This window comes from Ylistrum balloti, unplaced genomic scaffold (assembly GCF_031769215.1).
Source record: "Ylistrum balloti isolate Yb309-2 unplaced genomic scaffold, AGI_CSIRO_Ybal_v1 Utg371446, whole genome shotgun sequence".
Lineage (NCBI taxonomy): Eukaryota > Metazoa > Mollusca > Bivalvia > Pectinida > Pectinidae > Ylistrum > Ylistrum balloti.
This window is the reverse complement of record NW_026782758.1, coordinates 155763-173113: the sequence shown is the minus strand read 5'-3', so window position 1 is coordinate 173113 and position 17351 is coordinate 155763. Positions and strand designations below refer to the sequence as shown.

At 38.2% G+C, this 17351-nt stretch overlaps 1 protein-coding gene across 1 annotated transcript in view; it reads right to left on the bottom strand.

Moving 5' to 3' along the window:
* LOC132562555 (homeobox protein cut-like 1) overlaps positions 1 to 17351 on the bottom strand; it is a 116184-nt gene that overhangs the window by 71073 nt on the left and 27760 nt on the right. Inside the window, exon 2 of the mRNA XM_060227302.1 lies at positions 4452 to 4562. Within this exon, the coding sequence (XP_060083285.1) occupies positions 4452 to 4562 (111 nt within the window). The remainder of the gene's footprint in view (positions 1 to 4451; positions 4563 to 17351) is intronic.

Sequence of the window (17351 nt, the reverse complement as noted above, 5' to 3'; positions counted from 1 at the left end):
AAAATCGCGCTTTCATCAAATTTGACTAAAGTGCATGTCTGGGTTTAAAATGGAAGTAACATGAGATCAATGATTAAGAATCAGGTTTTTATGGTAAAGTAAGAAGATATAAAAATGTGTCAAATCAACAGGAGAATGATTTATTCCAAGTTACGACAGACCTAAAACTAAATTGTTCTATTGACTTCCTCTGGCCTTGTTAATATCAACTTTTTTAAACTTCCTACAGATCCTATAATCTTGTCCCTATAAACTTCCTACAGATCCTATGAACTTGTCCCTATAAACTTCCTACAGATCCTATAATCTTGTCCCTATAAACTTCCTACAGATCCTATAATCTTGTCCCTATAAACTTCCTACAGATCCTATAATCTTGTCCCTATAAACTTCCTACAGATCCTATGAACTTGTCCCTATAAACTTCCTACAGATCCTATAATCTTGTCCCTATAAACTTCCTACAGATCCTATAATCTTGTCCCTATAAACTTCCTACAGATCCTATAATCTTGTCCCTATAAACTTCCTACAGATCCTATGAACTTGTTCCTATAAACTTCCTACAGATCCTATGAACTTGTTCCTATGAAATTTCTACAATATCTGTGACCTTGTACCCATAAACGGCCTACAGCACCATTACAGTTGTCTGCCCTTTCATTTTTTTCAAATATTCTTTAGTTTGACTTCAAATTATTTCTCCACACAATCCAATCTACTATAATCTCCCTTCATGTTATCAATTCTACTATTAATGTCCCAATTTTTAAATCAGAATCATTTTGCTTTTTACAATAATCTCCGTTACTCTGAGAGAAATCTCATCCCTTTCTCTGTTCTGGGGTCAACAAACTATGGTCTCAATGCAAAGGAGTTCGTATTCGTTTCTTAGTGTCAGCCCTGTCACTCATGGCTCTGTAACAGTCATTGGTTCGTAAAACCCTTTAGCAAACATGCTGCCAAATACAGTCGTGAGACATGTAAGTTTTCACAAATTACAACTATTTACATAAGCTCCCCGACCAGCTTATGTTCGTAGCTCAGTGATTAATACATCTTCCCCGCTGGGTCAATTTCCTGCGCGAAACAGAAGTTCTATCACTACTAGTCACTGCTGATCAGTCATATCACAGTGGGAGAAAATTATCTTCAACAAACTCCGTCCCAAAACATAAAAGCTGCCGCAGAAATCAGAGTCGTAATGAACCGTGTCAGAGTAGAGAATAGCACAATATAGCTGTCCCAGGCTCGGTCTAATAGGAAACACATGCGAATTGTTCCTTAGTCGTTAAACCTATGATATACACTTAGAGTTTTTGCTGCCTTTTTCAATTTTGTCTTTAATCAATATGGGGCCTGGGTAAGTTTTTACCAAAGTGTTTCTTGAAGGATCACAAATTTCCTTTTTTTAATTCCTTGGGTCTTTTGAGATAGCTTTATAGGGCTGTTATAACCAGTAGTATCATTCTAGTTTTAACTAAATGCACATTTTTGAAAGGAGATCAAAGAATCGCGTCAGCTAATATCGCTGTGTCCCTCTAATTCGTTAATTCCCCTGAAAGTAGCCTTGCGATAGTATTGAACTCGGAGACATGGGGAAGCAAACAGCCAACTGATACAGAAGAAAGAGAAACACTACATAACTGCTCACATACAACCAGTTAATTGACAATTAGTGATTACTATTTGGTTCCCATGGCCCAGAGATTTAGCTTTTTGTATATATTGATAGATTTGTGCATCTGGTTTGTGTTAGGAAGATCAGGCGATTATTGCAAATTATATAGCAAATTATGTCTGTAGTGAAGGGGAAGCTGAGCCAGTGAACTTCAAAATGACTCCAGGGCCTAGACTAGCAACACAGCAGGAAGGAGTTCCAGACAGAAAACTCTCCCTCCTCCAATCATCACCCTGCACATCAATACACATCAATGCACTCACACTAACAAACAAACAATTAATACCCAATAAGTTTCCTGTCAGTAAAATCCCTAATAATTCTAATGTACCTCAGTTTCCAGGCAATTCCTCACAATAATTAAGAAAACATAAGAAAATTAGTTGTAAACAAAAACTTTTTTATCGTCAAAAAGTGAAATCAGTATATCCACTATGACTAATCATCCAACTGATTTAACCTTTTGTTATAGCCTTAACCTACAGACAGAAGTCTCTTGGATGATGCACATGTGATTAAAAGGAAATGATAATCAGATGAGACTTGATTGCTTCCTTGGACCTTGACCCTACAGACAAAAGTAAAAATCACAAAGGCACTTCCAGTCAGTAATTAAGGGAGTATGCCATGTAAATATTACATATTATTTATGTTAGAGTTAATTCCCTGCTTTTTTTCACCTGTCACTATATTTCTGTCATTATGTTTTCTGTGTTTAGTTATCTCCCTTTTGTATACAGCACTAAAACTTTACTTGAAATTTGTATCAGACTGGAGTTGTCTCCCTTATACATGACAACACTGATTCTTCATAGAGTGGAAGTATTTCCCTTGTGTATCCAAGCTTAGATAGTTTTCTTGTAACCTGCATTACAGACTGGAGTCTCCCTTATGTATCAAAGCCGAGACACTTTCCAACTTACCTTAGACAAGTGATATTTGTTACTTATAAACCTACACAATTTCCTCACTATGAATACACTATCAAATCTGTAACAAGATTTGTAGCCAGTAATAAAAAATAAACTATCAGTTTTCTTTAAGTAGATATCTTTGGTATTGGAAATATTTATCCTTAACAAAAAAAATAACATATGTCCTTAATTGACCTTAATTGCATCATTAGCCAAGCTGACCTTTATACTTGACGGAAGTGGGCAGTATTGTGGATAGCTGTGTGAAGAAATGATGGGGATGTTTCATGCTGAAGAAAGCAACTAATATGTGGTAGTCAGATTAACTCCAATAAAACCCTGCTAAGTTGAACTCTTTTGTCATTTGTTCCTGGAGTACTGGGTAATCAGAAGTTGGTTATAGACCGTGAGGAAGTGATCATTGATCTATGCCTTTTGTCCGTGAATGACTAATTTAGTACTCTTTTCTTTATGACTGTACTGAAGTTTTAACAAATACTTTCAATGTCTTGAATTTTACAACAGAAAAACAGGTGAAATTTATAATTCACCTCTTTTTAACATGCTGAAAGCATGTTGCTGAGAACACAAGGTAGAATTAAAAATAATTCTGTATTGGTTTATTTTAACAAGAGGCCTTTAGACCTTAACGGTCATCTAACTATAAATACTTATATGTGAAAGAGGCAATAAATTGCTCAACTACTCTTCAGCTTACATAGAAGACATTGTTGGTTCATCAACACATTTTCTGCAAACTTGAAATCATATTCTTTATACATGCACTACACAATTGCCATTACTCTAGACATATTGCTTGCTGAAAAAGCAAGCCACAGGCCCAATATCAAGACTCTTGGCCTTTAGGTTATTGAGAAGAAGACATTTAAACATTTTAACACAATGGATGGATACTTGTGACCTTGATAGTGATTGTTTACGGACGGACGGACAAACTAACACCTGGACGGACAGACCTCAAACATAGGGCGATTGAAATAGCCCATTATCCAGTAATGGCGGGCTGAAAATATGGGTAAACATACAGGGAGAATTGTGTCACCTACTTCTTCCATGCCTTCCCCTAAATATGTGCCATTCTGTAATTTCGGTTAGCAGTTATAAACAAACATATGTTTGAATAGCAGATGATAGTAAATCAATTATACTTCCCCTGGAATTGATTTTTTCACTAATATGCCAGGGGAGTCAACTACAAATTCAAATCCTTAACAATTATTTGCATGAAAATAACTCTTGGTGTTGTTCATGTTGATTCTGTTACCAATATCAGAATCTTAAAGAATCTTGGTCTCTAATAGCTAAAAAGTCAGGAATTTAAAATCACTTTTAGATAAAGCTCATAAAATCATGTATTTGTGGTAATGTCTGAACAGTTCAGTTCACAAAATAAAGTATTCACGAAATCTAAATGATTTGTAGTATTCAGCAATATATTCAACTAGATAATTAATAACTATTAATCAATGATTACATAAAATGTCCACAAAAAGCAATCGTCTTATGTAGCAGATATCAGTATATATCTACAATGACACCACAGGAATCCTGTAATTATCTGCTGTCAAATCAACACCGAGTGGGTGTGCTGAAGCTGGACACATGTGACATGGGTAAAGTATAGCAACCATGCCACCTGTTCAACAAAAAGAGAAATACTGTGAACATTCATGGAACAAGGATAAAGAGGAGTTGTAGGAATGCAGGTTTTTGAGGAATAACTGTCCAAGGTTCAATAACGAGGAATAAATAGGGACAAGATCGGGGTGTTAATGTAGCAAAGTTCAACTAGATACAAATATTCGGGAATAAAGATAAGACTAATGATTACATACTTCTGGTGTGTTTTTCTTGAAATCTCTGCTCTGTTCTACCAATCTTTTCCGTGAAGCGTCACTTTCATCTTGTCGATTGGCCAATTCAGTGGCTGTAGTGTCTAGTTGTTTCTGTGAAAAAAATAGTTAAAATATTAATTACAGAACACTTACAAACGGATTGTTATATCCTGTAAAAAGTGAAAATATCAAAACCATTGAAATAATTAATCCAACAAAGTGCCTTGAGGATTTAAAAAAAAACAAAAAGATGATAATAAATCTTCTTCTCAATAGATAGATGGAAAGATAAAGAACAATGTATGCTAAAAAAAAGGGAAAATAAACCAATCTTGGAAGAGTTTATTATTTACTATATCTCAGAAAATCTCCCGGTAACACTCATCACTGATACAAACTTGTATGTAAGTTGTTACTATATCTCAGAAATCTCCCTGTAACACTCATCAACACTCATCACTGATACAAACTTGTATGTAAGTTGTTACTATATCTCAGAAATCTCCCGGTAACACTCATCACTGATACAAACTTGTATGTAAGTTGTTACTATATCTCAGAAATCTCCCTGTAACACTCATCACTGATACAAACTTGTATGTAAGTTGTTACTATATCTCAGAAATCTCCCTGTAACACTCATCACTGATACAAACTTGTATGTAAGTTGTTACTATATCTCAGAAATCTCCCTGTAACACTCATCACTGATACAAACTTGTATGTAAGTTGTTACTATATCTCAGAAATCTCCCTGTAATACAAACTTGTATGTAAGTTGTTACTATATCACTCATCACTGATACAAACTTGTATGTAAGTTGTTACTATATCTCAGAAATCTCCCTGTAACACTCATCACTGATACAAACTTGTATGTAAGTTGTTACTATATCTCAGAAATCTCCCTGTAACACTCATCACTGATACAAACTTGTATGTAAGTTGTTACTATATTAGAGAAATCTCCCTGTAACACTCATCACTGATACAAACTTGTATGTAAGTTGTTACTATATCTCAGAAATCTCCCTGTAACACTCATCACTGATACAAACTTGTATGTAAGTTGTTACTATATCTCAGAGAAATCTCCCTGTAACACTCATCACTGATACAAACTTGTATGTAAGTTGTTACTATATTCAGAAATCTCCCTGTAACACTCATCACTGATACAAACTTGTATGTAAGTTGTTACTATATCTCAGAAAATCTCCCTGTAACACTCATCACTGATACAAACTTGTATGTAAGTTGTTACTGTATCTCAGAAATCTCCCGGTAACACTCATCACTGATACAAACTTGTATGTAAGTTGTTACTATATTAGAGAAATCTCCCTGTAACACTCATCACTGATACAAACTTGTATGTAAGTTGTTACTATATTGGAGAAATCTCCCTGTAACACTCATCACTGATACAAACTTGTATGTAAGTTGTTACTATATCTCAGAAATCTCCCTGTAACACTCATCACTGATACAAACTTGTATGTAAGTTGTTACTATATCTCAGAAATCTCATCACTGATACAAACTTGTAACACTCATCACTGATACAAACTTGTATGTAAGTTGTTACTATATCTCAGAAATCTCCCTGTAACACTCATCACTGATACAAACTTGTATGTAAGTTGTTACTATATCTCAGAAATCTCTGTAACACTCATCACTGATACAAACTTGTATGTAAGTTGTTACTATATCTCAGAAATCTCCCTGTAACACTCATCACTGATACAAACTTGTATGTAAGTTGTTACTATATCTCAGAAATCTCCCTGTAACACTCATCACTGATACAAACTTGTATGTAAGTTGTTACTATATCTCAGAAATCTCCCTGTAACACTCATCACTGATACAAACTTGTATGTAAGTTGTTACTATATCTCAGAAATCTCCCTGTAACACTCATCACTGATACAAACTTGTATGTAAGTTGTTACTATATCTCAGAAATCTCCCTGTAACACTCATCACTGATACAAACTTGTATGTAAGTTGTTACTATATCTCAGAAATCTCCCTGTAACACTCATCACTGATACAAACTTGTATGTAAGTTGTTACTATATTGGAGAAATCCTGTAACACTCATCACTGATACAAACTTGTATGTAAGTTGTTACTATATCTCAGAAATCTCCCTGTAACACTCATCACTGATACAAACTTGTATGTAAGTTGTTACTATATCTCAGAAATCTCCCTGTAACACTCATCACTGATACAAACTTGTATGTAAGTTGTTACTATATCTCAGAAATCTCCCTGTAACACTCATCACTGATACAAACTTGTATGTAAGTTGTTACTATATCTCAGAAATCTCCCGGTAACACTCATCACTGATACAAACTTGTATGTAAGTTGTTACTATATTAAAGAAATCTCCCTGTAACACCCATCATTGATACAAACTTGGTATAACCGTTGTTTTTATTGTCCTTTTGATTTCATAATAAGTTTTTTAATATTCTCAGTTAACATCAGCTTTTATCTTTTTAAAGGCCAGAGGCCATTTTGTTTCCATGACAACATCCACAAAAGCCTTGTGCCCGTCAGTCCTATGACAGACAGACACGTCTCCTTGGTCTCTCTATGCTGATAATCTATTGCTGTGGGTTTTAAAGTCTGTGGTATGCATTGTGATGAGCTTCAATGCACATCCCATATATATTTATCATTTGGAGTTAGTCATTACATACATCACTGTAATCATACCATCACCAGGTGTCTTTGTGATGGCACTTTATTCCTCCTCCATCTCATCCAAAATCACAGCCCTTACTACCACCCTAATCCAAAATCACCGCCCTTACTACCATCCTAATCCAAAATCACAGCCCTTACTACCATCCTAATCCAAAATCACCGCCCTTACTACCATCTCATCCAAAATCACAGCCCTTACTACCATCCTAATCCAAAATCACCGCCCTTACTACCACCCTAATCCAAAATCACAGCCCTTACTACCACCCTAATCCAAAATCACAGCCCTTACTACCATCTCATCCAAAATCACAGCCCTTACTACCATCTCATCCAAAATCACAGCCCTTACTACCATCTCATCCAAAATCACAGCCCTTATTACCACCCTAATCCAAAATCACAGCCCTTACTACCATCCTAATCCAAAATCACAGCCCTTACTACCATCTCATCCAAAATCACAGCCCTTACTACCATCCTAATCCAAAATCACAGCCCTTACTACCACCCTAATCCAAAATCACAGCCCTTACTACCATCCTAATCCAAAATCACAGACCTTACTACCATCCTAATCCAAAATCACAGCCCTTACTACCATCTAATCCAAAATCACAGCCCTTACTTCCACCCTAATCCTAAATCACAGCCCTTACTACCATATCATCCAAAATCACAGCCCTTACTACCATCCTAATCCAAAATACCATTAATCCAAAATCACCGCCCTTACTACCACCCTAATCCAAAATCACAGCCCTTACTACCACCCTAATCCTAAATCACAGCCCTTACTACCATCTCATCCAAAATCACAGCCCTTACTTCCACCCTAATCCAAAATCACAGCCCTTACTACCATCTCATCCAAAATCACAGCCCTTACTACCATCTCATCCAAAATCACAGCCCTTACTACCACCCTAATCCAAAATCACAGCCACAGCCCTTACTATCCTAATCCAAAATCACAGCCCTTACTACCATCTCATCCAAAATCACAGCCCTTACTTCCACCCTAATCCAAAATCACAGCCCTTACTACCATCCTAATCCAAAATCACAGCCCTTACTACCATCCTAATCCAAAATCACAGACCTTACTACCATCCTAATCCAAAATCACAGCCCTTACTACCATCCTAATCCAAAATCACAGCCCTTACTACCACCCTAATCCAAAATCACCGCCCTTACTACCACCCTAATCCAAAATCACAGCCCTTACTACCACCCTAATCCAAAATCACAGCCCTTACTACCATCTCATCCAAAATCACATCTCATCCAAAATCACAGCCCTTACTACCATCTCATCCAAAATCACAGCCCTTACTACCACCCTAATCCAAAATCACCGCCCTTACTACCCCCTTATCCAAAATCACAGCCCCTACTACCATCCTAATCCAAAATCACAGCCCTTACTACCATCCTAATCCAAAATCACAGACCTTACTACCATCCTAATCCAAAATCACAGCCCTTACTACCATCCTAATCCAAAATCACAGCCCTTACTACCATCTCATCCAAAATCACAGCCCTTACTACCACCCTAATCCAAAATCACAGCCCTTACTACCATCTCATCCAAAATCACAGCCCTTACTACCACCCTAATCCTAAATCACAGCCCTTACTACCATATCATCCAAAATCACAGCCCTTACTACCACCCTAATCCAAAATCACAGCCCTTACTACCATCTCATCCTAAATCACAGCCCTTACTAATCCAAAATCACAGCCCTTACTACCATCTCATCCAAAATCACAGCCCTTACTACCATATCATCCAAAATCACAGCCCTTACTACCACCCTAATCCAAAATCACAGCCCTTACTACCATCTCATCCAAAATCACAGCCCTTACTACCATCTTAATCCAAAATCATCGCCTTTACTACCATCTCATCCAAAATCACAGCCCTTTATACCATCTCATCCAAAATCACAGCCCTTAATACCATCTCATCCAAAATCACCGCCCTTACTACCCCCTAATCCAAAATCACAGCCCCTACTACCATCTCATCCAAAATCACAGCCCTTACTACCATCTCATCCAAAATCACAGCCCTTACTACCACCCTAATCCAAAATCACAGCCCTTACTACCATCCTAATCCAAAATCACAGCCCTTACTACCATCCTAATCCTAAATCACCGCCCATACTTCCATAACAAGAGATCCCAGAGGGATCTTCATGCCCACCATTGTTTTATCTTTCTTTGCTCTTTGAAAGTTGGATCTTTTTCCTTCTTTTCTCTTTTCTTCTCGGTGTTCTTAATGATTAGACATTTACACATTCCTTTGCAGAAATAGTGATGATAATCTTTACCTTCCAAATCCAAGATGGTTGCCTGGAGGCCATTTTGTTTCTTCTGAACAATCCCAAAATCAAACAGGCAAAAGGATAGACCAAAGGGAAAAGACGTATGAAATTTGAGAGATATTAATTCTGTGCTTGTTAAGAAATAGTGATAACAATCTTTACTAGGCAAAACCCAAGATGGCTGCCTGTCGCCATTTTGGTTTTCTGATTGGTTTCAAACTCAAACAGGCACAAGAAGGTTCTTAAAAGAACCTATACATGAAATTTGAGAAAGATCTATACAGTAGTTCTCAAGAAATAATGATAACAAACATTTGAAGTCAAAATCCAAGATGGCTGCCTGTTGGCCATTTCTTTTCTCTGATCAGTCTCAAAATGACATGGTCACAACTAAAGACAAAGGGAAAATAAAAAAATCACAGAGCCTGATCCTCATCCTGAACTCACTCTTTCACTTCAAACTCTGACACTCCCTCCTCAACCCAAAGTGTGACAGAGCTTTCCCCATGTCACAACCTCTACAACCCCATGTGTCCCACTATGTGACACAGCAGTCCCTATGTCACAACCTCCCCAACCCCAGGTGTCCCACCCTGTGACACAGCTATCCCCATGTCACTCACAACCCCATGTGTCTTACTCTGGGACACAGCTATCCCCATGTCACTCCCAACCCAATGTGTCCCACTCTGTGACACAGCTATCCCCATGTCACTCCCAACCCCATGTGTCCCACTCTGGGACACAGCTATCCCCATGTCACTCCCAACCCCATGTGTCCCACTCTGGGACACAGCAGTCCCATCCCCAGTCCTCCATGTGTCCCACTCTGGGACACAGCAGTCCCCATGTCACTCCCAACCCCATGTGTCCCACTCTCAGACACAGCTATCCCCATGTCACAACCTCCCCAACCCCATGTGTCCCACTCTGGGACACAGCTATCCCCATGTCACTCCCAACCCCATGTGTCCCACTCTGGGACACAGCAGTCCCCATGTCACAACCTCCCCAATCCCATGTGTCTCACTCTGGGACACAGCAGTCTCCATGTCACTCCCAACCCCATGTGTCCCACTCTGTGACACAGCTATCCCCATGTCACTCCCAACCCCATGTGTCCCACTCTGGGACACAGCAGTCCCCATGTCACTCCCAACCCCATGTGTCCCACTCTGGGACACAGCAGTCCCCATGTCACTCCCAACCCCATGTGTCCCACTCTGGGACACAGCTATCCCCATGTCACTCCCAACCCCATGTGTCCCACTCTGGGACACAGCAGTCTCCATGTCACTCCCAACCCCATGTGTCCCACTCTGGGACACAGCAGTCTCCATGTCACTCCCAACCCCATGTGTCCCACTCTGGGACACAGCTATCCCCATGTCACTCCCACCCAATGCATCCCACTCTGTGACACCTTAGCAAACACCAACCTTTAAAAGACACTCTCCAGCCACTACAGTCAAGTTTATCAATTCATCCTTAAAATTTCCAATATTTACTGTAAAAAATCATTCTTCATATGAAAACAAGAATTCAAAATCACTTTCTTAAAAAAGTCAATATATTATGAGCTACGCTTGAATCTACACACTCCATGAAAAGATTTCTTATCTCATAAACATTTAAGAGTAAATCATTACACTGGATAGTTTGTGTCAATGCATTACTCTCACCTCGTAAAATGTAGCAAAAACCAAGCCATAATCACAACAATGGTGTTCTCTGTTAACTGATAGACAAACAAATCACAACAATTGAATCTCCATCGTTATCTTCTGCAGTACGTGTACATGAAAGACATGACTTAACAAAATCAAACTGCATAAAATAGAGTTATAATAGGGATCCTCTGAAAAGTTTCATCGAGTGTTTAACATAGTTTCCAGAACAGCTTCTCTCTCTCTTATCAGATGTTAATAAGATTCAGTTTGATCGCATTTTTATGCGTATCTACTTTAGGTAATATCACATCAGCAATTCACGGTGATGGAAAAATGATCAGACAGCGCGACAAACTGCTTTGTTGTCTGTCGATACCATCTAAGATCTAGAGTGCATTTATTTGTATAAAAACGCGACTAAAATTAACACTGACTTCCATTATGATACGTTAGTTTGAAAATATATCCTCTATCATTACATTGTATATAGGTGTAATTGTAGAGTTGTAGGAGATATTACTTGCCTCACTGGGCCGACACACAATGGTCAGATCACTGTTCTGATTTTATCCGGGCCTCAATATACATTAGATATTCGGATATTGATAAGCTCCGCGTCCACGCCACATTAACTATGCCTCTGTCTCGCACCATTGTGGTGCACCCACATCACCTAGTATAAAACACAAATCTTAACACCCCAACATCATTGTGCTGATACTAAAAAGTCAATCGCAAATTCCACAGGTGATTTATGCAGCTACCTCTGTCTCAATGGGTACGCGTGTCCAGTGTGACTGTCTCCTCATGTGTAGCATCATTTTGTGTCTTACCTGTTCATGTGTACTTTAATTCTGTACATGTAAATGTACCTGTACAGTTGTGTTTGTATATGTGTACACACCTGTATGGGTGTGTTTGTATATGTGTACACACCTGTACGGGTGTGTTTGTATATGTGTTTGTATATGTGTACACACCTGTACGGGTGTGTTTGTATATGTGTACACACCTGTACGGGTGTGTTTGTATATGTGTACACACCTGTACGGGTGTGTTTGTATATGTGTACACACCTGTACGGGTGTGTTTGGTATACAGGTGTGTTGGTATATGTGTACACACCTGTACAGGTGTGTTTGTATATGTGTACACACCTGTACAGGTGTGTTTGTATATGTGTACACACCTGTACAGGTGTGTTTGTATATGTGTACACACCTGTACAGGTGTGTTTGTATATGTGTACACACCTGTACAGGTGTGTTTGTATATGTGTACATACCTGTACAGGTGTGTTTGTATATGTGTACACACCTGTACAGGTGTGTTTGTATATGTGTACACACCTGTACAGGTGTACCTCACTTCTACATATGTACATATTGAACAGATTTACCTACCGTAAAAACCCATGTAATGTCCGCATTTTTTTTCACCGAAAATTACTCCAAAACAAGGGGGTGCAAACATTACAGAGCTATAGAGGAAATGACACTTTTTTAACTTCTATATGTGTATGAATAAAAAATAATGCTATAAAGGCGTGTTCTTGTGTATGTCTTTTGTGTAAGGGTGAAAATAAATTCTGAGATGTCAGAAATTCAAAATACTCTAGATATTTGCAAAAATACTTTTTCTCTCTGATACCTTGTGAAAATTTGATGTCCTGGACTAGTGATTGTGGGATTCACTCAAACTTGAGGACACATCATATCTCTTAGTATTGGCACTCATGAAAACTTGTGTTCTAGAGTCACCTGAAAAGATCCTACAAAAATTACTGGAAAAAGTACTATTTTCTGATGTAAATTACATATACATCTCATTAAAGATAGAACCAAATAGACTCTACCATTTTCACACCTTGAGGAGCCCTCCCTTGTATACAAACACGTTATACAATTATCAACTAAATTTGATGTAGGAAATGGCATTACCATTTTACGCACGCACCACCATTTATTGTTGCATCAGAGAATTATTCACACACATAAAATAGCTGCTTAATTGTGGAGTGTTATGGGCAAGATGGCTGCTGAATTACCGCCTATACACTTCAAACACCAACATGATTTTGAAATTGAACTCCTTTTACCCAGTAACACTCAAAGGGTTCGGTCTCCCTAAGATTGTTTAAAACCTCCCGTAACTACGGAATCATCAAATACTCTGCCGTAATACCTAATGTACAGTTAGCGTCATTAGTCCACAGCTGTGCCAATACATTAATGAATGTTACGACTGATGCAGTCGAGACATTATCAAACGAACCCTATGATAAGTAGTTTGATGTTTTATCATCAAATGTGGAGCTAGGCTTCAATGTTATAATGAAACTGATGTGTTTATTTCGTCAGTATTTACAGAAAAATAATATGTTCAACAACGAGCTTTGGACATTTTCTTTAACGAAGTTAAGGAGATATGTTAGTATCTTTAGCTGCTGAACACTCCTACAAAGGGTGGATAACTCCCATTGGCCAACCTTCAAGTTGTTATGGGTGAAGATAATAAAACAAATGAACATTCCGAAGTCAGGATAAAAGCCATTCTGTTGTGCCCAGAATATCATATTGTTAAGAATCCTTAATTTTTTCTCCTACTTAACTGTCAAGCATGGCATATTTCAGAAAAAAGAGATAAAGTGAACTGCTAATGAAATTTGGATGTTCATCACTATAACATGAAAAGTTTGTGTGAAGTTTGTGTTAATGCCTACTTGATCGAGTGGGTAAGCCTGTCAGTGTATTAACAATAATCCCCCCTAGATTTCCCATCAGCCTTACACACACACAGCGACCATGACACATGGGATTAACTCCACAGACTGTTTTAAAGAAAATCAGCAAAGAATCAATAGAGAAGCGCTGATATATTCCTGTCAATAATACAACAAATCAATTTCAGTATTTTGGAAACGCCTTAAACACAAGTATTATGTATGTATACAGAAGGGAAATCTGTAATCTCTTAGCCACCAACACAAGTTTAATCACCATGACACAAGCATTATCTATCTACCTAACAAATCCTACTGAAGCTCTATCCTTCTTCCTCAAATCTCATCACAATTAATGGACAATGTCTAGCCAAAAACTCCCCAAACATACTGAAGACCTGGACCAAATCATACCCAATTTCCAAAAACATAATTATTTAACATCTCAATGGCCAGGACCGAATTGTTCCACAACTCCACAAACCTCCCAATGACAATAACCAAAGCATTACAAATATTCTTAAGGAAATATTTCCACAAACCATATTTTCTTAAATTTCCTTTCTTTCTTTTTTAATAAATTTCAAAATAAAAATGAACACAACACCAGATTTGTTATGAACTACAGAAATGGGTAGAAGAATATTTCTGTTATAACATCAGAATAAACAATGAAATATTAGTTATCATACAATGAGGTATATATAACATTACAGATCACTGAAATAGTTTAGGATTTGATTGCTGTCTGTTTTGATGATCAGAAGACACCATGACAATCGACTGAAACAACATATACCATCCTTCCATATCCTGAACTTACATCAATTCAGACGAAATTATCAAAGTTTCATCTTGTCCTTCCCAAACTCTCATCATTCTTATGTAACAGAGAAATCAGGCTTACCTACTCATAATCAGCACTTTTGAACATCATCATCTGAACATGATTTTAAAACAAATCTTTAATTGAAGTATTCAAAATATTTTTGACTAACGTTTTCTAACAGTCTAAATAGAAAAATCTTCTAGACAAATTTCTAGAACTCTTTAGTATTTGAGATGTGACATTTCACAGGAAGGATACATCCTAATATTTTTCAAGGTCAGACTAACATCTCTGAATTCAGTTTACTGTTGTGGTCATGTCATATCCAATTTGTTTATTTAAAGATTTCACCAATTACAGGCTTTGAAGCAGACTCGAGCACATTTCTGTACACCCTGGTGATATTGTCATCTCGTCCTGGAGGGGATCATTGGACGCTGATCCCCAAATCAGTGGCGTCAACGCGGCAAAGCGCTTGGCTATCTATATGATCAGATCCTATAAGTATATGTACTGTAGGTAAAGCAGTACTGATCAGACTCCATGTTCTTAGCCGAGCAAATATTGACTTGGCGGCTTATCTAGAAAAACAGTTAGCTGGTGATGGCCTTGTGTTAGCAGTGACACACAGTTCCCTACAATTGTTTCTGAGTGGAAATATGATACAATTCAAGTGGTCTAATTGTTAAATTAAGAGCCTAGGTCCCTGATTTGATGCCTCACAGTGAAATAGTCAATCCTATACCGACTGATCAGAGCAGATAAATTGCAGCTCATGTTTCTATTTGGCACAGATATTAGACAGTGGGAGTGGGGTATAATTTGGAAATTGAATTTGAAATGAAACAGAGAATGATACACAGCTTCTGTCATTGCGAGTTAATACTTATGTAAACCAGATCAGATTGGAACATTTTATAAATGTTGTAAAAATTCAAAGTCTACAGTCTGTCTCATAATGATGTCATGTTATTCTAAACCACATAGGACTGAGGGGGAAAGGATTTGGAGATATATAACCCCTTGATATTGAGGGAAGAGGGATGGGAGAGATATATTACCTTGATATTGAGAGTAGAGGGCTGGGAGAGATATATAGCCCCTTGATATTGAGGGTAGAGGACTGGGAGAGATATATAACCTTGATATTGAGGGTAGGGGACTGGGAGAGATATATAACCTTGATATTGAGAGTAGAGGGCTGGGAGAGATATATAACCTTGATATTGAGGGAGAGATATATAACCTTGGAGCTGGGAGAGATATATAACCTTGATATTGAGGGTAGAGGGCTGGGAGAGATATATAACCTTGATATTGATATTGAGGGTAGGGGGCTGGGAGAGATATATAACCTTGATATTGAGGGTAGAGGGCTGGGAGAGATATATAACCTTAATATTGAGAGTAGAGGGCTGGGAGAGATATATAACCTTGATATTGAGGGTAAAGGGCTGGGAGAGATATATAACCCCTTGATATTGAGGGAAGAGGGCTGGGAGAGATATATAGCCCCTTGATATTGAGAGTAGAGGGCTGGGAGAGATATATAACCTTGTTATTGTGGGTAGAGAGATATATAACCTAGATATTGAGGCTGGGAGGGAGATATATAGCCCCTTGATATTGAGAGTAGAGGGCTGGGAGAGATATATAACCTTGATATTGAGGGTAAAGGGCTGGGAGAGATATATAGCCCCTTGATATTGAGAGTAGAGGGCTGGGAGAGATATATAACCTTGTTATTGTGGGTAGAGGGCTGGGAGAGATATATAACCTTGATATTGAGGGTAGAGGGCTGGGAGAGATATATAACCCCTTGATATTGAGGGTAGAGGGCTGGGAGAGATATATAACCTTAATATTGAGAGTAGAGGGCTGGGAGAGATATATAACCTTGATATTGAGGGTAGAGGGCTGGGAGAGATATATAACCTTGATATTTTGGGAAGAGGGCTGGGAGAGATATATAACCTTGATATTGAGGGTAGAGGGCTGGGAGAGATATATAACCCCTTGATATTGAGGGTAGAGGGCTGGGAGAGATATATAACCTTGATATCGATGGTAGAGGGCTGGGAGAGATATATAACCCCTTGATATTGAGGGTAGAGGGCTGGGTGAGATATATAACCTTGATATTGAGGGTAGAGGGCTGGGAGAGATATATAACCTTGATATTGAGGGAAGAGGGCTGGGAGAGATATATAACCCCTTGATATTGAGGGTAGAGGGCTGGGAGAGATATATAACCTTGATATTGAGGGTAGAGGGCTGGGAGAGATATATAACCTTGATATTGAGAGTAGAGGGCTGGGAAAGATATATAACCCCTTGATATTGAGGGTAGAGGGCTGGGAGAGATATATAACCTTGATATTGAGAGTAGAGGGCTGGGAGAGATATATAACCTTGATATTGAGGGTAGAGGGCTGGGAGAGATATATAACCTTGATATTGATATATAACCCCTTGATATTGAGGGTAGAGGGCTGGGAGAGATATATAACCTTGATATTGAGGGAAGAGGGCTGGGAGAGATATATAACCTTGATATTGATGGTAGAGGACTGGGAGAGATATATAACCTTGATATTGAGGGAAGAG